The sequence below is a fragment of the Scyliorhinus canicula genome, chromosome 9, assembly GCF_902713615.1.
Source record: "Scyliorhinus canicula chromosome 9, sScyCan1.1, whole genome shotgun sequence".
In the NCBI taxonomy this organism is placed as follows: domain Eukaryota; kingdom Metazoa; phylum Chordata; class Chondrichthyes; order Carcharhiniformes; family Scyliorhinidae; genus Scyliorhinus; species Scyliorhinus canicula.
Genome location: NC_052154.1, coordinates 47,354,302 through 47,379,311, shown reverse-complemented (window position 1 = coordinate 47,379,311; position 25,010 = coordinate 47,354,302). Strand labels below are relative to the sequence as shown.

Genomic DNA, 25,010 nt, shown 5'->3' with positions numbered 1-25,010 from the left:
ATTGAAAGTTCTCGCCCGAGGTCTCCAAGACAAGAGAGAATGCTCCCACGTCTTGGTTAAATCTCGGGAATGCACATTAGAGTGAGACTAGCCGTCTCACTCTAAAATTCAGATTTGCCAGAAAGTAATCCCGCCTACAATGGGCAGGATTCACATTGCGACATTTCGTGAGATTGCGTTAGATCTCACAAGGCGTGGTGAGCTGGGTAGATCCCGAAAGTTGGATCACCCGGCATATACTGGTCACGTTGTGCCATGCCACACTGCTTTTTGGGTCGATCCTGCCCAGAATCATAGATGATTACAGTACAAAATGAGGCCATTATGCCCATTCCGCCTGGGCTGGCTCTTTGAAAGAACATTTGTGCTTAAAGAACAAAAAAAGGTATAGTACAGGAACAGGTCCTTCGGCTCGCTAAGCCTGCACCGACCATGCTGCCTGTCTAACCTAAAACCTTCTACACTTCTCGGGCCCGTATTCCTCTATTCCCATCCTATTCATGTATTTGTCAAGATGCCCCTTAAATGTCATTACCATACCTGCTTCCACCACCTCCCCTGGCAGCGAGTTCCAGGCTCCCAGTACCCTCTGTGTAAAAACATTTCTCTCACACATCTCCTCTAAAATTTGCTCCTCTCACCTTAAACCTATGTCCCCTCGTAATTGACTCTTCCACCCTGGGAGAAAGCCTCTGACTATCCAGAAGTCTGACATCCCTATTTTCTGTACATGATCTTGCACATTCCTCATTTAACTGTCAAAGTCTCTTTTAAAATTATTTGTGGAATCAGCTGGCATCACCTTTTCAGGTGGAAAATTCCGTATTCCAACAACTGAGTGAAAACATTCTTCTCATCCCCTCTCTCTATCTTTAACGAATGAATTTCAATCCATGGGGCGAGATCTTCCAGCTCTTCACATCGGTGGGATATTCTGGTCCCGCCGACAGTGCACCCCAAACCCGCGGAGTGTGGTGGATTCAATGGGAAATCCTATTGACAGCAGCAAGACCAGAATATCCCGCTGCCGGCCAATGGCAGGCTGCTTCCTTCCACCGAGAAACACGCTGCAGGCTGACCATAGAATCTCCTCCATGACCTCTAGTTATTGATCTACTCAACAGATGAAATCATTTTTCTCCACCTACTCTATCAAAACCTCTCATTGCCTTGAAAGCTCCGACTGTCACACTCCAGCATTCTCTGTCACAAAGAGAATAGACCCAACTTTTCCAATCTTACTGGGTAACCCTGGTAACATCCTTAATCTTCTCTGGAGACCTTTTTTGAGGCCTTTACATCTTTTCTGAAGTGTGGTGCCCAGAATTGGTCACATACTGAGGGATAACCAGAAGTTTATACATTTCTAGCATGATCCCTTTGCGTTTACATTCACCTCCTTTCCTTATAACCAAGTAACCCATATGTTTTTATAATCACTTTAACAACTTGCCCTGCAATATTTAAGGCTGGTGTATATGGGCACCGAGGTCTCTCTGCTTCTTCAGAATTGTATTACATATGGTATACTTTCTTTCCACATCAGTGCTCCCAAACTGCCTCACTTCCTACTTTTCCTCATTGAACTTCATTTCACCTTCTGCCCATTTCACCATCCTGCCTTTGTCTCAACAATTCACATCACTACCACGTTTTGTATCACAATAAACTTTAGCTGGAAGAACTGAGTAAACTATTTGAGATTCATGCGGTACTAGACTGGAGCTCTCCCCACAGTTCAGCAAAATCATGATGATGAGGCACCGAGCAAAGACAATGCATTTACTTTTGGGAATTTGATGTGAGTCAAACTAAGTTCAAATTGGCAACTCCAGGTTAGTTTGGACTGGTGCCAGTTTTTGAATTCTCTACTTTATGTGCACTTTCAAGTAACAACACACATGTTTGCACACAAAATATGTTTCAGTACCTGTGTGGGTATCTTATCAAAAGAGCATACTATATTGTTACATAATTCTAAAGATACAGAGAGACCTTGGTCTACATAATCCATAAGTAATAGGAGGAAGGCTTTCTGATTTTTATTTATGGTTATTGGCTGATTCACCACACATGGCTTGAGGAGAGCAAGAATGTGCTTAACACCTGGCAGCTTGTGCCTGAGCACGGTTCCAATGTGAGTTATGAGATGCAGTAGCCACCAGGATGTGATCTTCAGATTTCTAAGCACCCACTGTTATAATCTTTCAAGCCATGATCTGAAAGTACACAAATTTCCATTCCTGGAATTATTCTCATCAATATCTAGCAGCTGGTGCCATTGACAGAGCAGATCTATATGTCCTATTGGTTCTTATTGAAGGGAATAATGAAGCGAGGGAAAGTCATTTAAAGTCAGGGAGAGAATCTATACAAAATAAATCCTAAATGTTGTTTCCAATGCAGACTTTTTCAAAAAAGCATCAATGAACTGAAGAGAATAGAAAATATTAGCAGATCGCCATGGTTCTCTCACATTATCTCAAGTATTCAAGGCATGAGCACAATTCATGCCTATAATAAAGCAGATGAGTTTATTGAGCGGTAAGTGAAGCTTTTTATATCTCTGAGAGCCTGCTCAACACAGTGAAATGTGATCAATCTTCTACAGCCATGTTTTAATCTTAAATTGTCAAAAATGGTCTGCTTTATTCTTTTTACAGATATAAAGACTTGAGTGACAAACATTCAAGTAATTTTTTATTGTTTAACTGTTCCATGCGATGGCTCTCTGTGAGGATTGATTCGCTCACAGCTCTTCTGACTCTTACTGTGGCTCTCTTTGTTGTCTTGAGTCCTGACTCAGTTCCTGCATCAACTAAGGGTCTTGCTTTAGCATTTGCTATTCAGGTGAGGAAACTAATTCAATTTTTCTCTTGTTGTGTATCCCAACTGATCTCTTGAGGTAGGGCACACATGTTTCTGAGATAGCACAGATGCAATAGAATTCTGTTAAGAATCAAGTTCAATACATTTTAAGATTTTTCTATTCGGTGAAAAATATATCTCCATCAACAAGAAAATATTGAAAATATAGACACTACCTCAACTATATGACTTGGTCACAGACAGCCTGTACGTTCATGGAGTAGGACCCCTTCTTGTTCATGAACCTGGTTATACGATGGTGACCGCATGGTGACATGCACCTCACCGATGACCCGCTGGGCCATGGGTAACCTGGCGACCGCAGCGAAAGGTCCTCCCCGGGCATCCTGGTGGGTGCGGTCCAAGCGGAACTGTATGTACCGGTCCACAATGTCACACAGGGCGTCAGTCACTGCACGGATGCACCTGTGCACCGTCGCCTGGGAGATGCCGGACAGGTCCCCACTCGGCCACTGGAAGGACCCCGTCACATAGAGGTTGAGCACGACCGTCACCTTGACGATCACAGGGAGAGGGTGTCCACCCCCAGTCCCCGCGGTGGCAGGCGTTCCATCAAGTGGTAGTTATAGGCGATGGTTTCTCAGTTCATCCAGCGTCTCCTCCTGCCTGACCTGTCCGGGAGGTCCTGGAAGGACATACGCCGCCAGTACACATGGGGCATCATCAGGTGCCTCTGTGGCGCCATCACCTCCTCCTCATCAGCATCCTCATCCTGTGGCTCCCCCTCGCCTTGGTCCTCCTCTTCCTCCTGTTCCTCTCGTTCGTGCAGCCCTCCAGCCTAAGCGGCTGGCACCTGCCCCACTCTGGCATGCTCCTCTGCTGCAGCCTCCACTGCCTCCCTATGACGCCTTTGCTAGAGCTCACACAGGGCTTAATGCAGGGCACTGGCCTCCACCACGGCAGCCAGCAGCGCTGGAAGATGCCCAAACATCATGATATACAGGGGGTGGGGGTAAATAAAGTTCCATCATGGCTCATACCCCCCGCTTCACAACCAGGTGCCATGGGCTACATGGTAGCCCTGGTTGGCAGCACGCGCCCCAGCCATGCATGTCCACAACCCCCGTCCGCCCCTCCGTGCCCTGATACCTGTAGCCTGTCCCTCCCGCCAGGGCCACTTTTTAGTGGCACTGCCCTCACTGGGGGCTGCCATGTGTGCGGCCCTGCATCTACCCGCCGGTGGGTACCGCCATCTGGGTGGGGGTGGGCATGAGGGGGGGGAGAGGGGTTCCGGCACTAATCCGAACGGCCGAGGGTCTGGGCTGAGCCAGCGACCGAGATGGGTGCCCAACAGCGTGGCTGCCATAATGGCGCCCATGGTGTTGGCACCGCCCTGTCATGGCGGGTGTTTCCCAGCCGCTGCGGCTGTCTCTCCCCTCCCCTGCAGCCAGGCCGTGCCCGTTTCACCAGCCCGAGGTCCCCCCACGCTGAGCCCTACCTCCTCCGGCCGCAGCGTCAGCCAGCTCAACTGGTTGGCGTATATTTCTAAAGCAGATTAGAACCACGCCGGCCGGACCTCGCCCCATCCGAGCTGCAGTATGGTCGAGGGCACGGAGAATTGCACACCGGGCTACCTCTCACGATTCTCCGGGCCGGGCGGAATCTGCCGCGTTCGCGCAGTTTTGTGGGTTCGGATGTTCATGTCCCAGCATTGGAACGGGATTCTCCGACGCCGGCTCGGAGAATCCCATCCCAGATTTGTTTTTAAAAGTATGTGCCGTACTACAAACAGTCCACATTTAATATTGTCCTGGAAAAATTCATTACTAAAAATCATGCCCCATTCGTAAAAAGGGGAGTAAATGATTTGAATTTATAACTGATACATTTAAATTGTTTGCACACAGCCAAATGAGGAAGAAAGCCCAAAATAAAAAGAGCAGGAGGAGTGACTGACTAGGTTCTTATCAAATAAGATAATCCTGTGGCTCTATGAGTCTTCAATGGAATTAAATTGTTTCACTTGATTAATCAACAGAATTAAATATACTTTTCATATTCCGTATATCAGATTACTGAATGGATATTATTGTAACATAATACTGGTATGCATTGGAATGATATGTATATAGACTGGGATATAAAGAGTTAACAAGTTAATAATAATGATTCTTACAACAAGAGGGAACAACAGAACAGTCATATACATATCATGTGACTAGGGATTTGTGATTAGATTCGAAAATTATTAGATGATTAGGAGTTAAGAGTTAGGAGAGGTCTGGAAGAGTGTCAGGCAAAGAGAGCAGTTGTATACTTGAGAGTTATGCAAGCTGGAGATAGCATAGTTTTATATAATAGCCTTCTGCTTTAGGAATGTGAACAGATCTTAGTAGTGTCATAAATTTATGGTTTTGTTCGTTAACAAAGCTTTGTGTTGTTTATTCAACACTACGCACCCGAGTCATCCAAGTAAAGCAGAATATAAAACACATGATACAAGGAGTGGACAGCTTTAAATTTCAATGTACCACGTTACAACATGGTACCAGAAGTGGTCTCAGAGTAGAAGAGTTAGGTTTAGAGAGAATGAAAGAATCTCCATTCGAAGAAAAAAGAAAAAAAGTGCAAAGAAAAATCTCAACCAGACTCCAGAATCAGCAAACAGACTCCAGCAACAACCAGAAACATCTCAGAAAGAAATACTCAACCCAAGAGTCATGGAAGATCTGCAGTTTCCAACGGCTTTTAGCATATCGGGTAATGTAAACTGGAAAATATTCAAACAAGAGTTTGAACTGAATCTCTCATCCTCCAACCTAGAAACTGCCAGTGATAAGCAAATAACTACTTTATTGCTACCAATGCCTGGACAACAGGCTATAGAAGTGTATAACCCATTCCGCTTTGAGAATGAAGCTGAAAAATGACTTTGAAGTGATCCTTAAAAAATTTGAAAATTATAGTGAGTTTAAAAGAAATGAAAACCTACAAGCAACAAAACATTATGCCGGAAGATTGATTAAAATGTCCTGTGCGTGGGAGGGGAGATCAATTGGGGAGTAAGGAGTGAGGCACTGTGTAGGGTAAATGGGACCTCGTCTTGTGCAAGGATCAGCCTGATCCAGCCTGATAAGGTGGTGCACAGGGTGCATATGACTCGGGCGAGAACGAGTGGGTTCCTTCAGGGGCATTAGGTGAGTGTGAGAGGTGTGGGCAGGGGCCAGCGAATCACGTGCACATGTTTTAGGGTTGCGAAAAATTGGGAAGGTTCTGGTTGGGAGTGTTTGCGGTCTTAGCCAGGATAGTGGAGGAGGAGGTGAACCCGGACCCTTTGGCGGTGATATTTGGGGTTTCAGAGAAGCTGGAGCTCATGGAGAGGAGGAAGGCCGATGGCTTGGCCTTCGCTTCTCTGATTGCACGGCGGCAAATTTTACTGGAGTGACGATTGGCATCGCCACAGGGGGTAGAGGTTTGGTTGGGTGACCTGTATGACTTCCTGCGATTAGAGAAGATAAAGTATGAATTAAGGGGCTCTTCAGGGGGTTTGAGGAAAGGTGAGGGATGTTTGTCCACCACGTGCGCAAGGCTCAGCCTGACGCAGCTAAAAGTGGCACATAGAGCCCACTTAACAAGAATCCGTATGAGTAGGATCTTCCCGGAGGTGGAGGATAGATGTGAATGGTGCCAAGGAGGCCCGGCCAACCACGCCAACATGTTCTGGTCTTGCCCCAGACTTGTGGAGTACTGGGTAGCCTTCTTCGAGGCAAGTCCAAAGTGGTGGGGATGAGGGTGGAGCCATGCCCGAAAGTGGCGGTCTTCGGGGTTTCAGACCAGCCAGATCTATTCCTGGGGAGGAGGGCGGACGCCCTTGCCTTTACCTGCCTGATCGCCCGCCGTAGAATCCTGTTCGGCTGGCGGTCAGCAGCACCACCCAAAGCTGCAGACTGAGGAGAATAAAGACAAAAGTTGGGAGGAACGGCAGAAGCAGAGGTGAGCGCGAGACGGCAGCGAGATCCGTCCAGGAGAAGCAAGCGACAACACCAACACCAAACCCATTCAAGTATTGCCCACTGTAATTGTTTCTCCAGCACCCAAATATATATTCACCTCCCCGTCTCCACCACCCCCCCCCCCCCTCCCCCCAAACAGTTGCCCACTAATGTGTTGTAAATAATTTTGCCAGATGTACAGAGTTGCTGCTGTTGAGCTGGTGCACAGTACCCTACCCGTTATTCTATTTTTTTTTTATTACTTACTATTTTCTTTTCTTTGATTATGTTTGGGTGTGCCTTTCTCTTCTATATATGTGTATATATGTCTCTTATCCTGTGTACATGACGGTAAATATATTTTGATCAAAAACCCAATTAAAAAAATTTATGTTTGAGGGGCTGTTCTCCACAGGGTAGGGGGGAGGATGAAAAAGGGGAAAAATCTGTACAAACTGTATAGTTGATTGTTAGGATGTTCCCAGGGTGTTTATTCACTGTAACCTGTTTTGATATACATTTGCAATAAAATATTTTTTTTAAAACCTAAAAATGTCCTGTGCGATGAAATAATCTAAAAATAGAAGTGGCAAAACATTGAATCGAAGTAAAAAAAATCTTGCATCCATGAAAGCTATGGCGCAATTAAAAATTCATTGTGTTGCAAGCACACCCTAAATAAATGCACGCTTTGGAAGATGGAAATTTCAGACACGCGCAGTTAAAGACAAAAACGCACGATTCAGATTCTGAATGTTCTGCGCATGTGTGGGACCAGTTTGCAGGATTCTTGGCTACCTGGCTATTTTTCTGCTTGTTTGTGGGCCACAAACAGGTCCTGGAACAATTGCGTGAATAGCTCTCACGTTCTGTGGAAGCCGTTGTCTGACCCTCGGCTGGCAAATTGAAAAACGACACCATCCGGAAGAATACCGTTCTGCGCATGCGAACTTGAATAAAGAGCGCTCTCCGGACGAAGATCGATTTGCGCATGAATAATGCATGTTTGCACATGGCGTCACGGACGTGATGACGTCAGAACGATGTGGACACGCCCACTTAAAGAAAAACTTCCTGGAAAATGAAAAAACGACTTTTAAAGGCATAGACGTTTTTTTTTACCTCGCAAGGCAGAACATTGAAGAAGACTTTTGCGGCATCATGAAACAAAATGTTTGCAGCATGCAACAAGAAAATGTTAACAAATTTAAAGCTAAAAAAGATGTATCCGACATTGAAGAATATTACTCAGATATGGCAGATATATTTGGTTTTGATGATTATTCTGTTAGTAACAAGATTGAAAATCTAAATAGCATTTTACTAATTGTAGATGAATCCAATACATTGATGGAATTGCATGCTGTTGCTATATTGGACAGCAGTAACCTGACAAATGAATAACCAGAAATGAAAGACTCCAGAGAGAGAGCAATGAATGACTCCAGAGAGAGAGTACTGAAAGACTCCAGAGTGGATGCACTGAAAGATTCCAGAGAGAGAGCAATGAAAGAAGACTATGAAGGTCTATCTAGTTTATTTGATCAACAAAAAGAAGACTATGGCGGTCTGTCACTGTATTTGTGAATAGTGACAAAGTGATCACAAGGAGCATACAAGCTGTGCAGGACAAAAGTGAGACTGACAGATCTCAGCTGGACTGTACAACAAAACATGACAATCAGAGTGCAACCATGAATGAATCAATTGAGAACACATCAATTGTGAAGAACCTCCAAGAAAATGGCATCTTGGAGAAGTTGAATCCAGAAGAGGAGCACCAAGAAAGGTTGCCCACAAAGGTTAAGAGGGGTCTAGAGAGGGGATTTGGCTGCTCCATTCCCGACACTGCAACAATTTTGATACTTCAGAAGTATTTTATCAGCTATAAGGTACTCCTAAAGTGTAATCGTTGTTGCAATGTAGGGAAAGTGCTGAGATATTGAAAGATACAATATAAATTCAAGTTTTTTTTTACCTATATCTAGAATTACAAAAACAAATTTTAACCAAAACAGACATCCTGCAATTAAAAAGCACAACCTTTGCACAACTATTCCATTGTTACAAAAAGGGAGACTATTTTGACTGCAATATCTCAGTTCTGTTTGCAACTTACAGAATGAGCTTGTGAGAGTCGACAGTGCATGTTAGCACAGTGGGTAGCACTGTTGCTTCACAGCTCCAGGGTCGCAGGTTCGATTACCAGCTTGGGTTACTGTGTTGAGTCTGCACGATCTCCCCATTCTGCATGGGTTTCCTCTGGGTGCTCCGATTTCCTCCCACAAGTCCCAAAAGACATGGGGCGGAATTCTCCGCTCCCGGGAAAAATCGGGAGGGCCGTCGTGAACTCGGCTGAGTTTCACGACGGCCTCGGAGGCCGCTCCTCACCCCCTATCCTCCCCTCCCGGCGGGGCTAGGAGCGGCGCTCCGTAACTCTTGGCCGCGGGGGCGTCGCGCCAAGAATGACGCGGCCGGCGTGCCTAATGACATCAGCCGCGCATGCGCAGGTTGGCCGGCTCCAACCCGTGCATGCGCGGCTGACGTCATGACGCTGACAACACAAACCCGTTCATGCGCGGTGGCCGTCTTTCCCCTCAGTCGCCCCGTAAGACGTGGCGGCTTGATCTTGCGGGGCGGCGGAGGGGAAATAGTGTGTCCGATTGAGACACTGGCCTGACGATCGGTCGGCACCGATCGCGGGCCTGTCCCCTCCCAAGCACAGTCGTGGTGCTCTTTCCTTGCTAGGCCACCTACAAGCCCCAAATGGGCTTCTCACTCCCGTTTCACGACGGCAGCGACCAGGTGTGTTTGCCGCCGTCGTGCAACGGCCGCGAACGGCAGGCCGCTCGGCCCATCCGGGTCGGAGAATCGCCGTTCGCCGTTAAAAACGGCGAGCGCCGGTTCTTCCGAGCGGGGGCGGGGGGGGGGGGGGGGGGGGGGGGGGAGAGAATCGCAGGGGGCGTGAAATTTGTCGGGGGGCCCTCCCGCGATTCTCCCAACCGGCTTGGGGAGCCGAGAATCGCGCCCATGCCGTTAGGTAATTTGGACATTCTGAATTCTCCCTCTGTGTACCCAAGCAGGCACCGGAATGTGGCAACGCGGAGCTTTTCACAGTAACTTCATTGCCGTGTTAATGTAACCCTACACATGACAATAAAGATAATAAAATAAATAATAAAACAATTCTTCCTCTGCCAGACTTTCAGAGAAAATAACAACCTCACTGCAGTTTTTCATTTGGTTACAAGATGCTTCTGAGTGTCAGTTTGCAAAGCCAATGTGATTTTCATATCAAAGACAATTCCTACTGTTCCTAAGTGCCCTTACAAATGGATCACATAGATGCTAAATTTATTGAATCAAACTGTTTGGTACAATCTGTACATCATTGTGTAAGGTAAATTGCACTATCAACAGGGTAAAAAGGTCTCATATATTAAATACTGTATGCTATGGCCAACACGGTGATAAAGGCGCATTTTTCAATTAGGTTGCCTCCTGTTCTGTCCCTTTTATCTATAAAAAAAATAAGCTTGAAAGTTCAGGACCTGTCTCTGCTTGACTGTAAGAATCTTTGAAGCCTTGGAAAGAGTGCCAATCTGTCAAGTGTTTTAAATTATTTTCAGGGGTTCAGATCATGACAGGTTCCGCCATGGGAAATGTGGCAGGCCAACCAAAATGGACTTTCGGCAGACGAGAATCATAGAAATTACAGTACAGAATGAGGCAATTCGGCCCATCGAGTCTGCACTGGCCCTGGAAAGAGCACCTTACTTAAGCCCATGCATCCACCCTATCCCCGTAACCCAGTAACCCCACCTATCCTTTTGGACACTAAGGTGAATTTATCATGGCCAATCCACCTAAGCTGCACATCTTTGAACTGTGGGAGGAAACCAGAGCACCCGGAGGAATTCCACGCAGACACGGGGAGAACGTGCAGACTCCGCAGAGACAGTGACCCAAGCCGGGAATCGAACCTGAGACCCTGGAGCTAAAAGCAACTGTGCTAACCACTGTGCTACCGTGCTGCCCTAGAACATCCTCGTGGTGGGTGGGAGTCCATGTTGGGACTACATCTGTCCTCTACACACAAAATCCTGAATAAGGGCAAAGTCATAACATAAGAACATAAAGAAGGATTAGACCATACAGTCCCTCAAGCCTCTCCACCATTTAATATGATTATGGTTGATCAATGTGTGTGTTTCCTCCGGGTGCTCCAGTTTCCTCCCACAAGTCCCAAAATCCGTGCTTGTTAGGTGAATTGGACATTCTGAATTCTTCCTTTGTGCACCCGAACAGGGGCCGACGTGTGGCGACGAGGGGCTTTAACCTAACTTCATTAAAGTGTTCATTTAAGCCAACATGTGACAATAATAAAGGTTGTTATTATTATTACAAGGTAAACAAGAAGCTTCCAGATAGACTGAAAACCTAACAAACCTGGGAGAGTCCCCAAGGAATTTCAAGGCTGGTGTCTGTCTAAATTGTTCAAAGAGAAATTACCGCAAATGCTGGAAATCTGAAAAACACAGAAAATGCTGTTCATATTCAGCAGGATAGGCAGCGTCCATGGAACAGAGTTAATTGCCTGGATCTTCTAAACATGGTCTAGAATTCCCTAACTCAGATAGTGTTCGGTCCAAATCCCATAATGTAATTGCATTCATTGGGACAGAGGTGAAGTTGGCCATCAATTAGTGTCACTGAAGTGACACCAGGAGGCAGGAGATGTCTGCAAAGTGAAAGCAGCAAAGGCAGCTACAATGTTGGGGGCCTGCCGCTGCCTTGCAGAACAGGGCAATCATCACCTCGGAGGACCAACAGCTTACGGGCATTGAAGTGGCCAAATGGAAGGTAAAGCACATGTTCTGGCAGAAGATCCCCCAGCTTCACCATAAAAAAATCTTTAACTTCTGCTCATTTTAATCCTGACAGCTGTTTATTAATGTACAACAGACTGTTTGGGTTTGACAATTTCTACTTTATAAAATTCCTTTCTTGCCGTCTCCGGCCTGTTAAAAAGTTCCTCAAGGAACTTAGTGGGCATTCATCGAAGGTGAACTGGTTCCCCGTTCCCAACTGCCACTGTCCCCTTGAAAACTGGGTTGCTATCCAGAGGCAGTAATATGACATGCCATACTCTAGCAATGCAAATTTCAAATGAAGTCCTACAAACAATTGAAAATCCCGGCCAACATTTCAGGTCAATAATGTTTCATTGGCAAAATGTGACATGTTTAAACAAGTGAAATGGAGGAAGGTGGAAAGAGAACAAAAGAGAAGATCCATGATAGAATAGACGACAGGATTGATGGATGATAAAAGTATTGTTGGTACAAGACCAACGTGATAAGTAAAAAATGAAAAGATATGTCCAGAGGAGGCGGGAGTGACAGAATAATGTACAGCAAAGACAAAAGAAAAAACAGGAATAAAACTGAAACCTGCAAAGGAAATGTAAACATAAATTGTGGCAGAGAACGTGGTCAGAAATTGTGAAGCACAATGCTGCGTCCAGAATGCTGTAAAGTGCCTTTGTTCCTCGATTGTTCATCGTATATTAACACTAGGTGTAGTATTGAATTCAATGTTCTTATTGCTTATAGCTGTCAGGATTATGCGAATACTGCACAAGATTGGGAATTGAAACAGAAGCCAGATTCATATCTGTAGAACGAATATTGGAATATGTACTGGTAAGCACATAAAGACACACATACATTCTGAATCCTAATTGACTGAAATACTTTTCCTTCACAGTTATTTACAATTATATATTTCTATCAGACGTGTGTTTCAGAAGCCCCATTTCACATTAAAAATGAAACTGTTTCCAAGGAATGGCCTAATCGTGGTGCAATAGCATTTAAGAATTATCAGATGAAATACAGAGAAAACACTCCAATAGTCCTAAAAGGATTGCATTTAAATATAGAAGCTCAGGAGAAAATCGGAATTGTTGGAAGAACTGGATCAGGTAAGACATTTGAAAAACTGCTCTTGATTATAACAATAGAATACATCAATAAATGAAATAGCCTTGACTAGTCAGAGGTTATAACAAGAGATGCAGTTATGTGGGACACAGTAGTGAATAATTATACTATAGTCACTGTTCCCATGTGTTCACAAAAGCCTATGTTGTTTAGATGGCCCATTTTACTTTCTGGAATGAGATCCAGCATTGTTTCATTCCATGTTTGTCTAAAAACACAATGATCCAGAATACACTTTTGGACATGTTCTAGAAACCCCACTCCTTATTTGACACTGTTGTTACTCTAATTATCCAAAGTTAGATTTGGGTTAAAGTTTCCTATTATTACCCCAACATGCCTGCAGTTTCTTTCTCTCATTTATCTTCATATCTGTGTCCCATTTTTCTTTATACTGTTTAGGACTCCGTAATATATTCCAAATAGAGTTAGCATTTCTGTTCCTATTCCTTCGCTGTATTGAAAGATGCTTAGGTTTTACAGCATCGCTTCCATTATTCCTAGGTTTTAATGCTGTAATGGAATGTAACCCATCCCTTTTTCCTAGTTCATCCTGCCCAGATATTTTCCAAGCAGTGATACCTAGCTCCGAGTGTTGGCTTTAGCCATGTCTCTGGCTTGCCACAACTCACATTCTTACAAATACAAAACAGATTTTTTTTAAAGAGAGCCGGTCACTGATCTGAATCCTGAAATTTGCAAACAAGTATCTCTGATTGATTTCAGTAGTTTATAAATAATTAAAGTGACTTGACTTTGTCTATTTGATAGATTGGCCTGAAGCAATAAGACTGCCAAAAAGCTAAACCTCACAAGCATGTTCCAGATCCCTATTCAACACATGAACAACACAATCAGTGTTCTGTTAGTCTTAGTAAAAGGTTATTCACCCTTTTCAATACAATTAATATCATTATCAGAATGGATAACAAAGGTTTTTCAGTTGGCAAGTATTAAACAAAAGCCCATGACAAATGTTCACACACGTGAGTAACTTGGATTCCAAGAAAGTACAGTATATAACTCTATACTGACTCCAGTAATGACTTGTGGTAGTTTAAAGCTGCAGAAACAAGAGTAACAAATAGCAACACTAAACTTCACTTTGCTCTATATTTATTAAATTAGTTATGGGAATATGGACAGTGGGGATGGGGCCAGGGGAGGGTGCAGAGGAAGGAAGATCATGGGGTAAGAAGTTACTGCTGCAAAATTGCAGTATCAAAGAATTCAAGGCATCCCCAATGGAAGCGTGAGATTGAAGAACATTCTGAGAATAAGAATTCAGATGAAGTATGTTGAAACCAACAATTCTACGGACACGTGCTTGTAGGATTAGAATAGCGGTTTTAATATACTCACAACAGAGCCAGCCTATTAGCCATTGAACTTTCGGTGAACTGGCCGGCTGACCTTGTGGCACTGAGCTTTTATACAGCAGCTTCCGGGGGGAGGAGTCCTGGGCAGAGCCAAGAGAGAAGCCCCATACAACTCGAGCATTCCCAGAGCTACTCCCCCTGGAGGACAGGTAGTGCAACTGCACTTACAATACAGACACATAGAACATAGAACAGTACAGCACAGAACAGGCCCTTCGGCCCTCGATGTTGTGCCGAGCAATGATCACCCTACTCAAACCCACGTATCCACCCTATACCCATAACCCAACAACCCCCCTTAACCTTACTTTTTAGGACACTACGGGCAATTTAGCATGGCCAATCCACCTAACCCGCACATCTTTGGACTGTGGGAGGAAACCGGAGCACCCGGAGGAAACCCACGCACACACGGGGAGGACATGCAGACTCCGCACAGACAGTGACCCAGCCGGGAACCGAACCTGGGACCCTGGAGCTGTGAAGCATTTACGCTAACCACCATGCTACTGTGCTGCCCCCAGCATGTATATACAGATTATAATCCGGTGTGAATCACATTCACCACATTCACCCCCTGTGAAAAAATCGAGTCCAGCTGGGGTGGTGGCTCACAGAGTTAGTGTGTCCGGTGGATGAATTGTTCTTTTCGATCTGCGGAGCACCGGGGTTGCAGCCTCTTGCGATGGCTGGGTGGGTGTTGAGAGCTGGGGTACGATGGCAGACTCCGGGGCGGGTCCCGTCTGAACTTTATACACCTCTGGCTCGACCGGAGACTGGGGGCGCTGGGGGCGGGCTGGTTCTGGCTTGTGGAACCGGTGGGGTGAGCTTGCGGAATCGGGGGCGCGAGGGGGCGGCAGCATAGGGAACGGGGTAAGGGGTTCCTCAGCGGGGGTAGGGGGGGCTGGATCCAGCGGGTGCCAGGTCCCGAAGGGATACTGTGTCCTGGCGACCTTCCGGGAACTCCACGAATGCGTACTGGGGGTTGGAATGGAGGAGGTGCACCTTTTCAACAAGGGGGTCAGTTTTGTGCCCCCTGACGTGCTTCCTCAGGAGGACCAGGCCTGGTGTCCTCAGCCACGCCGGAAGTGAGACTCCCGTGGTAGTGCCCCTAGAAAATATGAAGAGTCGCTCGTGAGGGGTTTGATTTGTAGCCGTACAGAGGAGGGATCTGATTGCGTGGAGCGCATCTGGGAGGACTTCTTGCCATTGGGAGACTTGGAGTTTTCTAGACCGGAGGGTCAGCAGGACGGTCTTCCAGACCGTCGCGTTCTCCCTCTCCACCTGCCCATTCCCCCTGGGGTTGTAACTGGTAGTCCTGCTCGAGGCGATGCCCTTGTCGAGCAGGTACTGACGCAGCTCATCGCTCATAAAGGACGAACCCCGGTCGCTGTGCACATAGCTGGGGAAACCGAACAGGGTGAAGACACTATGCAGGGCCCTAATGACTGTGTGGGAGGTCATATCAGGGCATGGAATGGCAAAAGGGAATTGGGAGAACTCGTCGATGATGTTGAGGAAATAAATGTTCTTGTTAGTGGAGGGGAGTGGCCCTTTGAAATCGATCGCAAGGCGTTCAAAGGGCCTAGAAGCCTTGACCAGGTGGGCCCTGTCTGGTCTATAGAAGTGCGGTTTGCACTCTGCACAGATCGGGCAGTCCCTGGTGACCGCTTTTACCTCCTCATTGGAGAAAGGCAGGTTTCGGGCTCTGATGTAGTGGGCGAGCCGGGTGACCCCTGGATGGCAGAGATCCACGTGGATGGCTTTCAGACGGTTGATCTGCGCGCTGGCGCATGTCCCGCGGGATAGGGCATCCGAGGGATCGTTGAGCTTCCCCGGTCGATATTTAATATCGTAACTATAGGTGGAGAGTTCGATCCTCCACCGAAGGATTTTATCATTTTTTATTTTGCCCCTTTGCGAGTTGTCAAACATAAAGGCAACCGATCGTTGGTCGGCGATGAGGGTGAACTTCCTACCTGCGAGGTAGTGCCTCCAGTGCCGAAAAGCCTCCATGATGGCTTGTGCTTCCTTCTCGACTGAGGAGTGTTGGTGTTCTGAAGCGGATAGAGTACGGGATAAAAATGCAATGGGCCTCCCTGCCCGATTTAAAGTGGCAGCTCGAGCTACCTCTGAGGCGTCGCTCTCAACCTGAAAGGGAGTGGATTCATCCACCGCCCGCATGGCTGCTTTGGCGATGTCCTCCTTGATGCAGCTGAAGGCCTGGAGCGCCTCAGCTAACAGGGGAAATCGTGTGGCCTTAAAGAGTGGGCGGGCTTTGTCCGCATATTGAGGGACCCACTGGGCGTAGTATGAGAAGAACCCCAAGCACCGTTTGAGGGCCTTGGGGCAATGAGGGAGTGGGAGTTCTAAGAGGGGCTCATGCGGTCCGGGTCTGGGCCCAGGACTCTGTTCTCCACGACGTAGCCGAGGATGGCCAGTCTGTTTGTGCGGAAAACGCATTTCTCCTTGTTATAAGTGAGATTTAATTTCTGTGCCGTTTGGAGAAAACGGTGGAGGTTGGCGTCGTGGTCCTGCTGGTCATAGCCGCAGATGGTAACATTATCCAGATATGGAAACATGGCCCGCAGGCCGTACTGTTCTACCATTCGGTCCATTGCTCGTTGGAACACCGAAACTCCGTTAGTGACGCCGAAAGGGACACGGAGGAAATGGAAGAGGCGGCCATCGGCCTCGAATGCTGTGTAGTGGCGGTCCTCCGGGCGGATTGGGAACTGGTGGTGCGCAGACTTCAGATCCACCGTGGAAAATAGCCGATATTGGGCGATCTGATTAACCATGTCTGCAATTCTGGGGAGGGGATACGCGTCTAGGAGCGTAAAGCGATTTATGGTCTGGCTATAGTCGACGACCATGCAAAATTTTTCCCCGGTCTTGACGACCACCACCTGAGCTCTCCAGGGACTATTACTGGCCTCTATGATCCCCTCACTGAGCAGCCGTAGGACCTCCGATCGGATAAAGACCCTATCCTGGAGGTTGTATCGCCTGCTGCGAGTAGCTACTGGCTTGCAATCTGGAGTGAGATTGGCGAAGAGCGGAGGGGGGGAGATGCGCAGCGTGGTTAGGCTGCAGATAGTGAGTGCGGGCAGGGGCCCGCCGAAGCTGAGGGTGAGGCACTTGAGGTTGCACTGGAAATCCAGACCTAATAAGAGTGGCGCGCAGAGGTCGGGCAGGACATAAAGTTTAAATTTAGAATAACTAGCGCCTCGAATTGTGAGCGTAGCAACGGTGCGTCCTTGGATTTGGACTGAGTGGGAGCCCGAAGCGAGGGCGATAGTTTGGCTCACTGGAAAAATAGAAAGCGAACAGCGTCATACCAGATCTGGATGTATAAAGCTCTCGGTGCTCCCGGAGTCAAAGAGGCATGGCGTGCTGTACCCGTTAATCTGGACCTCCGCCATCGAACTTCGTAGGTGCTTGGGGCGGGATTGATCTGGGTGACTGCGCTGAGTTGCAGGTAGTCGGCGGCTCGATCAGCTGTGCTGGAGTGGCCCCGTGATGACTGCCCTCTGAGTTCGTAGTCGTCGAGGTGAGTTTCAGAGTTTGAAGGGGATGGATCCCAAGATGGCCGCCCCCATGAGTCGCACATTGCCGGCCGCATGGAGCAGGATTGCCAAGTTGGCCGCCCCCATGAGTCGCACATGTCGGGTGGGGGCGGAGTCGGCATACAGGCTGCAGCATTTCGGGGCCTGCAGGCCTGTGAATTCAGGGAACGAGTGCTTTGAGCCGTGGGAGGGTTGGAGGCTGGGGCTTTCTTCGCCAGACACACTCTGGCATAGTGTCCTTTTCGCCCGCAGCTGCTGCAGGTCGCGTTACAGGCCAGGCAGTGCTGCCGCGGGTGCTGGCTTTGGCCACAGAAGTGGCAGGCTGAAGCAGCCGAGTAGCTGGCTGGGGCAGCAGAGTAACTGGCTGGGGCAGCAGAGTAACTAGCTTTGGCAGCGCGGTAGCTGGGGGGCCGTGCGGCACAGGCTTGGGGTGACTTGGTCGGGGGTCCACGATGAGGTCGCGGGGTCCGCAGGAAACTAGGTGAGGCTGCGGAAGGAAACTTCCATAGTGGTAGCAACCTCCACAGTAGTTTCTAAGTCCTGGGCCACCTTTTCTAGCAGTCTTTGGCGCACATAGTTAGACCTATGGCCCGCCACGAAAACGTCCCGCACAGCAAGCTCCCTATGTTCAGCCGCGGTAACGGCTTGATAATTAGAGTCATTGGAAAGATTGTTCAATTCCCTTACAGACTCGGCTAGCGTTTCTGTAGGCCGCTGACGGCGGGTAGTAAACACTTGGCGTGCATAAACCTCGTTAATGGGCCTAACGTACATTTTGTCCAATATTGCCAGCGCTGCGGTGTAAGAACCAGCCGGATTCAGCTGTGTGGAGATTCTGTGGCTTACCCACGCGTGCAGTAGGCTGAGTTTTTGTTCCTCCGTTGTTCCGGCGGTGCTGGCTTCTGCCAGGTAGGCTTTAAAACATCTCAGCCAGTGGGAAACAATTTCCTTAGCCTCTGCATCCTCTGGGTCGAGTTCTAGGCGTCCGGGCTTGAGGGCTGCTTCCATGATTTCTTTGACTGTTTCCTGAGTATATTAAATTGTTGGAACCAACAATTCTACAGACACGTGCTTGTAGGATTAGAATAGCGGTTTTAATATACTCACAACAGAGCCAGCCAATTAGCCATTGAACTTTCGGTGAACTGGCCGGCTGACCTTGTGGCACTGAGCTTTTATACAGCAGCTTCCGGGGGAGGAGTCCAGGGCAGAGCCAAGGGAGAAGCCCCATACAACTCGAGCATTCCCAGAGCTACTCCCCCTGGAGGACAGGTAGTGCAACTGCACTTACAATACAGACACATGTATAATCCGGTGTGAATCACATTCACCACAAAGTATTCACTGATAAGTTTCAGTAAGGTACAATTTACAAATTATGCTAAAAAATCTGCCTTCTAAGGCGGATGTAAAAGATTTCATACCTTTCATTGAATCCCGACAGTGCAGGAGGCCATTCAGCCCATCGAGTCTGCACCAACCCTCCAAAAGAATACTTTACCTAAGCCCACTCCCCCACCCTATCCTCATAAACCTGTGCATAGATTATGGTCAATCCGCCTAACCTGCACATCTATGGACTGTGGGAGGTAACCAGAGCACCTGGAGGAAACCCATGGAGATACAAGAGAAAGTGCAAACTCAACACAGACAGTAAATATTTATCCCTCATGTCCCTAAAAGGAAACAGATCATCTGGTCATTATCACATTACTATTTGTGGAACCCTATTGTGAACATACCGATTGCTATTTTTCCAATATCATAACAGTGACTACACTTCAGCAGTACTTAATAGGCTGTAAAACATTTGAAATGTTGTGAAGCACGCTATGTGAATCAGAGTTTGTTCTTTCTTCCTGTTATAATCTTCCTGAAATCTTGATTCACAACAACAGAAAGGTGCATTTATGTTGCATCTCAGCCATTTTACAGGAATATTATCGAATAAAGTTTGACAGAGCCAAAGGAAAGATATGAGGGCCCATGACAAAACAGAGGTTTCAAGGAATGCCTTAAAGGAGGAAAGAGAGAGACGGCATGGTGGCGCAGTGGTTATCACTGCTGTCTCATATGAAAACACAACTGCTGTCTCATAGCGTCGTGGACCCGGGTCATTCTCCGTGTTGAATTTGCACAATCTCCCCGTGTCTGCATGGGTCACATCCCCACAGCCCAAAGATGTGCAGAGCAGGTGGATTGGCCACACGAAATTGCCCCTTTGGGAAAAAAGAGAATTAAGAGTTCTCTAAATTTAAAACAAAAGGAGGAAAGATAGGAAGCGAGACTGAGAGGGTTAGGGAGGGAAATCCAGAGTTGGGGTCCGAGGCAGCTGAGGGCACCTATCAATGGTGGAGCAATTCACATCAGGAATGCTCAAGAGGCCAGAACGAGGTGAACGCTGATATCTGAGGGTTGTCGGCTGAACAAGATTCCAGAGGTACAGATGGATGAAGCCCTATGGTTATGAAAGCAAAGGATTTAAAATCGAAGCTTTGCTTCACCAGGAACCAATGTAGGTCGGCGAGTATAGGGTGGTGGGTGATTTGTAATGAGTTACAACACAGGCAGCAAAAATTTGGATGACTGCAAGTTTACAGAGGGTAGAAGGCGGGAGGACAGAGAGCTGCCGGCATGGAAAAGTACAGAAGTAGCAAAGGCATGGATGAAGGTACCTGTGGAATCTAACGTGTTTTCAGATTATGTCACTGAGGGGCAGCATGTAGATGAAAATAGGAAGCCTACATTCATATCACTTCGATAACATGCAAAGGACCTACTAAATTAGCAGTTTCCTGTTGCAGGCAAATCATCACTGAGCGTTGCCTTGTTCAGACTAGTTGAACCACTCACAGGGACCATCCTGATTGACGACATTGATGTTTGCACTGTTGCTTTGGAAGATCTGCGAAGTAAACTTTCAGTCATTCCACAGGACCCAGTTCTGTTTGTTGGCACAGTGAGGTAGGAACTCTTCATATATTCCACAATTCTAAGCAAATGTTGACCGCATAGTACAATATTGTTTTATTTTCAACTTGCTTCAACTTGCTCTTTTGGAGCCTTTCCTACACACTTCACTTTCCTTGAATGTGCAGACACTTGTTCCCAAGTTTCCATCCATATCACCTCGAACCAGCCACTCCGAAGAGCACATCAATTGGATGCAGGATCTTCGGTCATATCGCATCCTATAGCAGAATTTATGACCTACATTTGGTACCTTTACGTGAGCTGCAAACCTGCATTCCTGCTGTTGTGGCGCAGACGGTCCAACTTAAGAACAAGAAAATAGAAATAACAGGGAACGTCAAAAATTACCATTAGTCAAGTAAACAGTTATCATGCAGCCATAATTCAATCAACAAAAATATTTATTAATAATAAAGCCAGGTAGCCAGGTAGCCTTGCTACTTTTTTGATAGATAATTCACATGAAATTCTATGTGATTTTGGCATCATAGAATTCATAGAATTTACAGAGCAGAATGAGGCCATTTGGCCCATTCAATCTGCACCAGCCCTTGGAAAGAGCACCCCCACTTAAGCCTCCACCCTATCCCCGTAACCCAGTAACCCCACCCAACATTTTTGGACACTAAGGGCAATTTAGCATGGCCAATCTACCTAAGCTGCACGTCTTTGGACTGTGGGAGGAAACCAGTGCACCCGGAGGAAACCCAAGCAGACACGGGGAGAACATGCAGACTCTGCACAGACAGTGACCCAGCCGGGAATCGGACTTGGAACCGTGGAGCTGTGAAGCAACCGTGCTAGCCGCTGTGCTACTGTGCTGTGCTACCGTGTCGCCCGTTACAGGGCATCAGAATTTTATTTCTCAGAGGAACTCTTTGGAATCAAAAAGTGAGCAGCACAAACCCCAATTGAAGCATTAAACAATTAGGTTCAGATCGCTGTGTCACTCTTTCCTTCCCCTTTTGAAATGAAACTAGAAAAATTTGTAATATTCATATATTATCGTCAAGACTCAAATCCATGAATAGGAATTTATTACAATCAGAGGACAATGAATCAATTTGAAAACTTGCAGGTATTTCAAAAGTATTATCGACCTGTGTTTGTATTAAATCTGATAATGTCTCCTTACAGGATTGGAGAATGTACCTCATTGGTTGAGGTGGCAGGATGAGTAATCAATAACATGGCCCATTTCCTGTTTTGTTTGTTTGAGTGTTTTACTGTAGCACTTTAAATCTTGCACTATTTTGTTTCAATTTCTGTAGCATTTAGTATCTTGATAACCAAGAAACTGCCTCCATTAAAATAATAGCATCTTACTTCAATTCCATAGTCATTAATATAAATATTGACTTGAATTTATCCCCAATTAATTAAATTCTGTACTTTTCCCAAAGGTACAACTTAGACCCTTTTGGAAATTACAAAGAGGAAACTATTTGGGAAGCTCTCGAAAGGACCTATATGAAAGATATGGTATGCTTAAAACAATTCACACTATGCTCATAAATATTAATAAATCAGGTGGTTATACTCCTGAGGTCTTTTATAGACTATGTATAACTTTTCGCGGGGGGGGGGGGGGCTCCACGACAGCCAGGCCCGTGATTGGGGGCCACCAATCGGCGGGCGTGAGCGATCTGAGGGGGGCCGGTAGTGCAGGGCCCCGTATCGGCAGTCGGAGCTGCGAGGACTACTCCGACGCCCTGCTAGCCCCCTTTCTAGAAAAAGTCCGGAGTGATTCGCGCCCATTTTCTCGCGTGCGTGGGGATATAGCCCCATTATTGGAGAATCCCGCCCAGTATCCCAAATGTGGCCGAACCAATGTTCTATATAACTGTAAAATAATTTACAAACTTTTATACTCGATGCCCCGTCCGATGAAGGCAAACTTGCCATATGCTTTCTTTACCACCATTTCCACCTGTCCTGCCACTTTTAAGGATTTGTAGACCTGCACGCCCAGATCTCTCTGTGTCTCTATGCTCCTGATGGTTCTGCCATTTATTTTATAGCTCACACCTGAATTGGATCTACCAAAATGCATCGCCTCACATTTGCCTGGGTTAAATTCCATCTGCCATTTCTCCGCCCAATTTTGCAGCCTATCTATATCCTGCTATATTCTCTGATAATCTTCATCGCTATCCGCAACTCCTGCAATCTCAGCATCGTCCACAAACTTGCGAATCAGACTAGCAAATCAGCTACGTTTTCTTCCAAGTCATTTATATATATTACAAACAGCAGAGGTCCCAGTACTGATCCCTGTGGAACACCACTAGTTACAGACCTCCATTCGGAAAAATTCCCTTCCACTGCTATCCTCTATCTTTTGTGGCCAAGCCAGTTCTGAATCCATCTAGCTGTTCACTCCATGTGATTTAATCTTTTGCACAGCTGCCATGAGGGACCTTGTCAAATGCTTTACTAAAGTCCACGTAGACAAAATCCACACCCTTTCCCTCGTCAATTATTTTTGTCACCTCCTCAAAAAACTCAATTAAATTAGTGAGGCACGACGTTCCTCGTATAAAACCATGCTGCTGTCGGACGTTAACAAGACCATTCACTTCCACCAATGCTCCATTCGTTGGAGGGCTAGGAGCCGGGCCACGTAAAGCCCCTGGCTTTACCTGCTGATAAGGACACAGAATGGTCGGATCCGTGGCCGCACATTCGCATGTGAGGCAGAATAAAGGTGCAGGAGAGTGAGGGGAAGAGATTGACCCTCTGGTGCATGGAGCTGACAGCCAGAACCGGTTGAAAAGGAGGGAATCAGTTGGTTGAAGCTGGTGCGGCGCCTGTGACACACGTGGAGATGGCGGAGGGGCAGGGTGCGTTTCTGCCAGCTTAGTGGTCAACGGACCAGCAGGTGAGCTGCTTGAACGGGAAATTCACCCAGGACGGAAGGAGAGTCTGGAGGACCTGGCCCGGGCGGTGGTTTCGATCAGGGCGATGGTCGCCCACGTGGAAATGAAGCTGCCTGCCCAGGGTCAGGCGATCCAGAAGATAGAGAAGGTGGCAGAGGAACACGGGGAGTAGTTTTCCTCGATGGCAGCAGAGATGGGGCTGATGCGCGAGCAGCAGAGGCGGGTTCAGGAGAAGGTCGAAGATCTAGAGAACCAGTCACGCAGGCAGAATATAAGGATCGTGGGCCTGCCGGAAGGGAGTGAAGAAGCTGGTGCTGGCGCGTACTGCTGACAGGGGAAGGGTATTTAAAATAAAAGTGGAGGAGGATCGATGATGGTGGGCACCCGAGAGGGGCCTGGGGAGGTGTGGGATACGGGCCGGATGCTGGTCACGTGGAACGTGTTCGCACACTTAAAGCGATTGAAGGCGGATGTGGACATGTTACAAGTGACGCACCTGAAGGCGGGGGACCAGATTAGGTTGAGGAAGGGATAGGTTGGGCAAGTATTTCATTCATTGTTGGATTTTAAAATGAAGAGGGTGCCAATTTTGATCAATAAGCCGGTGGCAGGGCAGCACAGTGGCGCAGTGGATAGCACTGCTGCCTCAGGGCGCCGAGGTCCCAGGTTCGATCCCGGCTCTGGGTCACTGTCCGTGTGGAGTTTGCACATTCTCCCCGTGTTTGCGTGGGTTTCGCCCAGGCAATCCAAAGATGTGCGCATAGGTGGATTGGCCACGCTAAATTGTCCCTTCATTGGAAATAAATGAATTGGACACTGCAAATTAAAAATAAATAAATAAATAAGCGGGTGGCATTTGAGGTGGGAAATATAGTGACAGACTCTGGGGGTAGGTACGTTATGGTAAGCGGGAGATTGGAGGGGATGACGGTGGTGTTAGTAAACATTCATGCCCCGAACTGGGATGATGTGGAATTTATGAGGCGGGTGCTGGGGAAGATTTCGGGCCTGGACTCTCATCGGCTGATTATGGGGGAGGGGGACTTTAATACAATACGGTCCTAGATCCGAGACTGCACCGGTTGAGCTCAAGTTCAGGGAGGGTGTCGTTTACAGCTAAGGAGCTTCAGGGGTTCATCGAGCACATGGGGGGGGGGAGGATAGATCTATGGAGATTTGGGAGGCCGTGGACGAAATACTTTTTGTTTTACTTCCACGTGCAGAAGGTGTACTCCCAAATTGATTTTTTTCATTTTGGATAAGACATTCGGCAATAGAGATGTCGGATCATGCCCCACACTGGGTGGATTTACGAGTGAGCAAGGGAGGGGAGACCAGCGCCCGCAATGGAGGCTGGATGTGGGAATGTTAGCGGAGAAAGAGG

At 47.2% G+C, this 25,010-nt stretch overlaps 1 protein-coding gene across 1 annotated transcript in view; it reads left to right on the top strand.

Moving 5' to 3' along the window:
* Positions 1 to 25,010, top strand: part of LOC119971294 (multidrug resistance-associated protein 9-like) — a 331,741-nt gene that overhangs the window by 300,255 nt on the left and 6,476 nt on the right. Inside the window, exons 26-31 of the mRNA XM_038806659.1 lie at positions 2,407 to 2,544; positions 2,664 to 2,850; positions 12,437 to 12,526; positions 12,618 to 12,807; positions 20,579 to 20,738; positions 22,151 to 22,229. Coding sequence (XP_038662587.1) covers positions 2,407 to 2,544; positions 2,664 to 2,850; positions 12,437 to 12,526; positions 12,618 to 12,807; positions 20,579 to 20,738; positions 22,151 to 22,229 — 844 coding nt within the window. The remainder of the gene's footprint in view (positions 1 to 2,406; positions 2,545 to 2,663; positions 2,851 to 12,436; positions 12,527 to 12,617; positions 12,808 to 20,578; positions 20,739 to 22,150; positions 22,230 to 25,010) is intronic.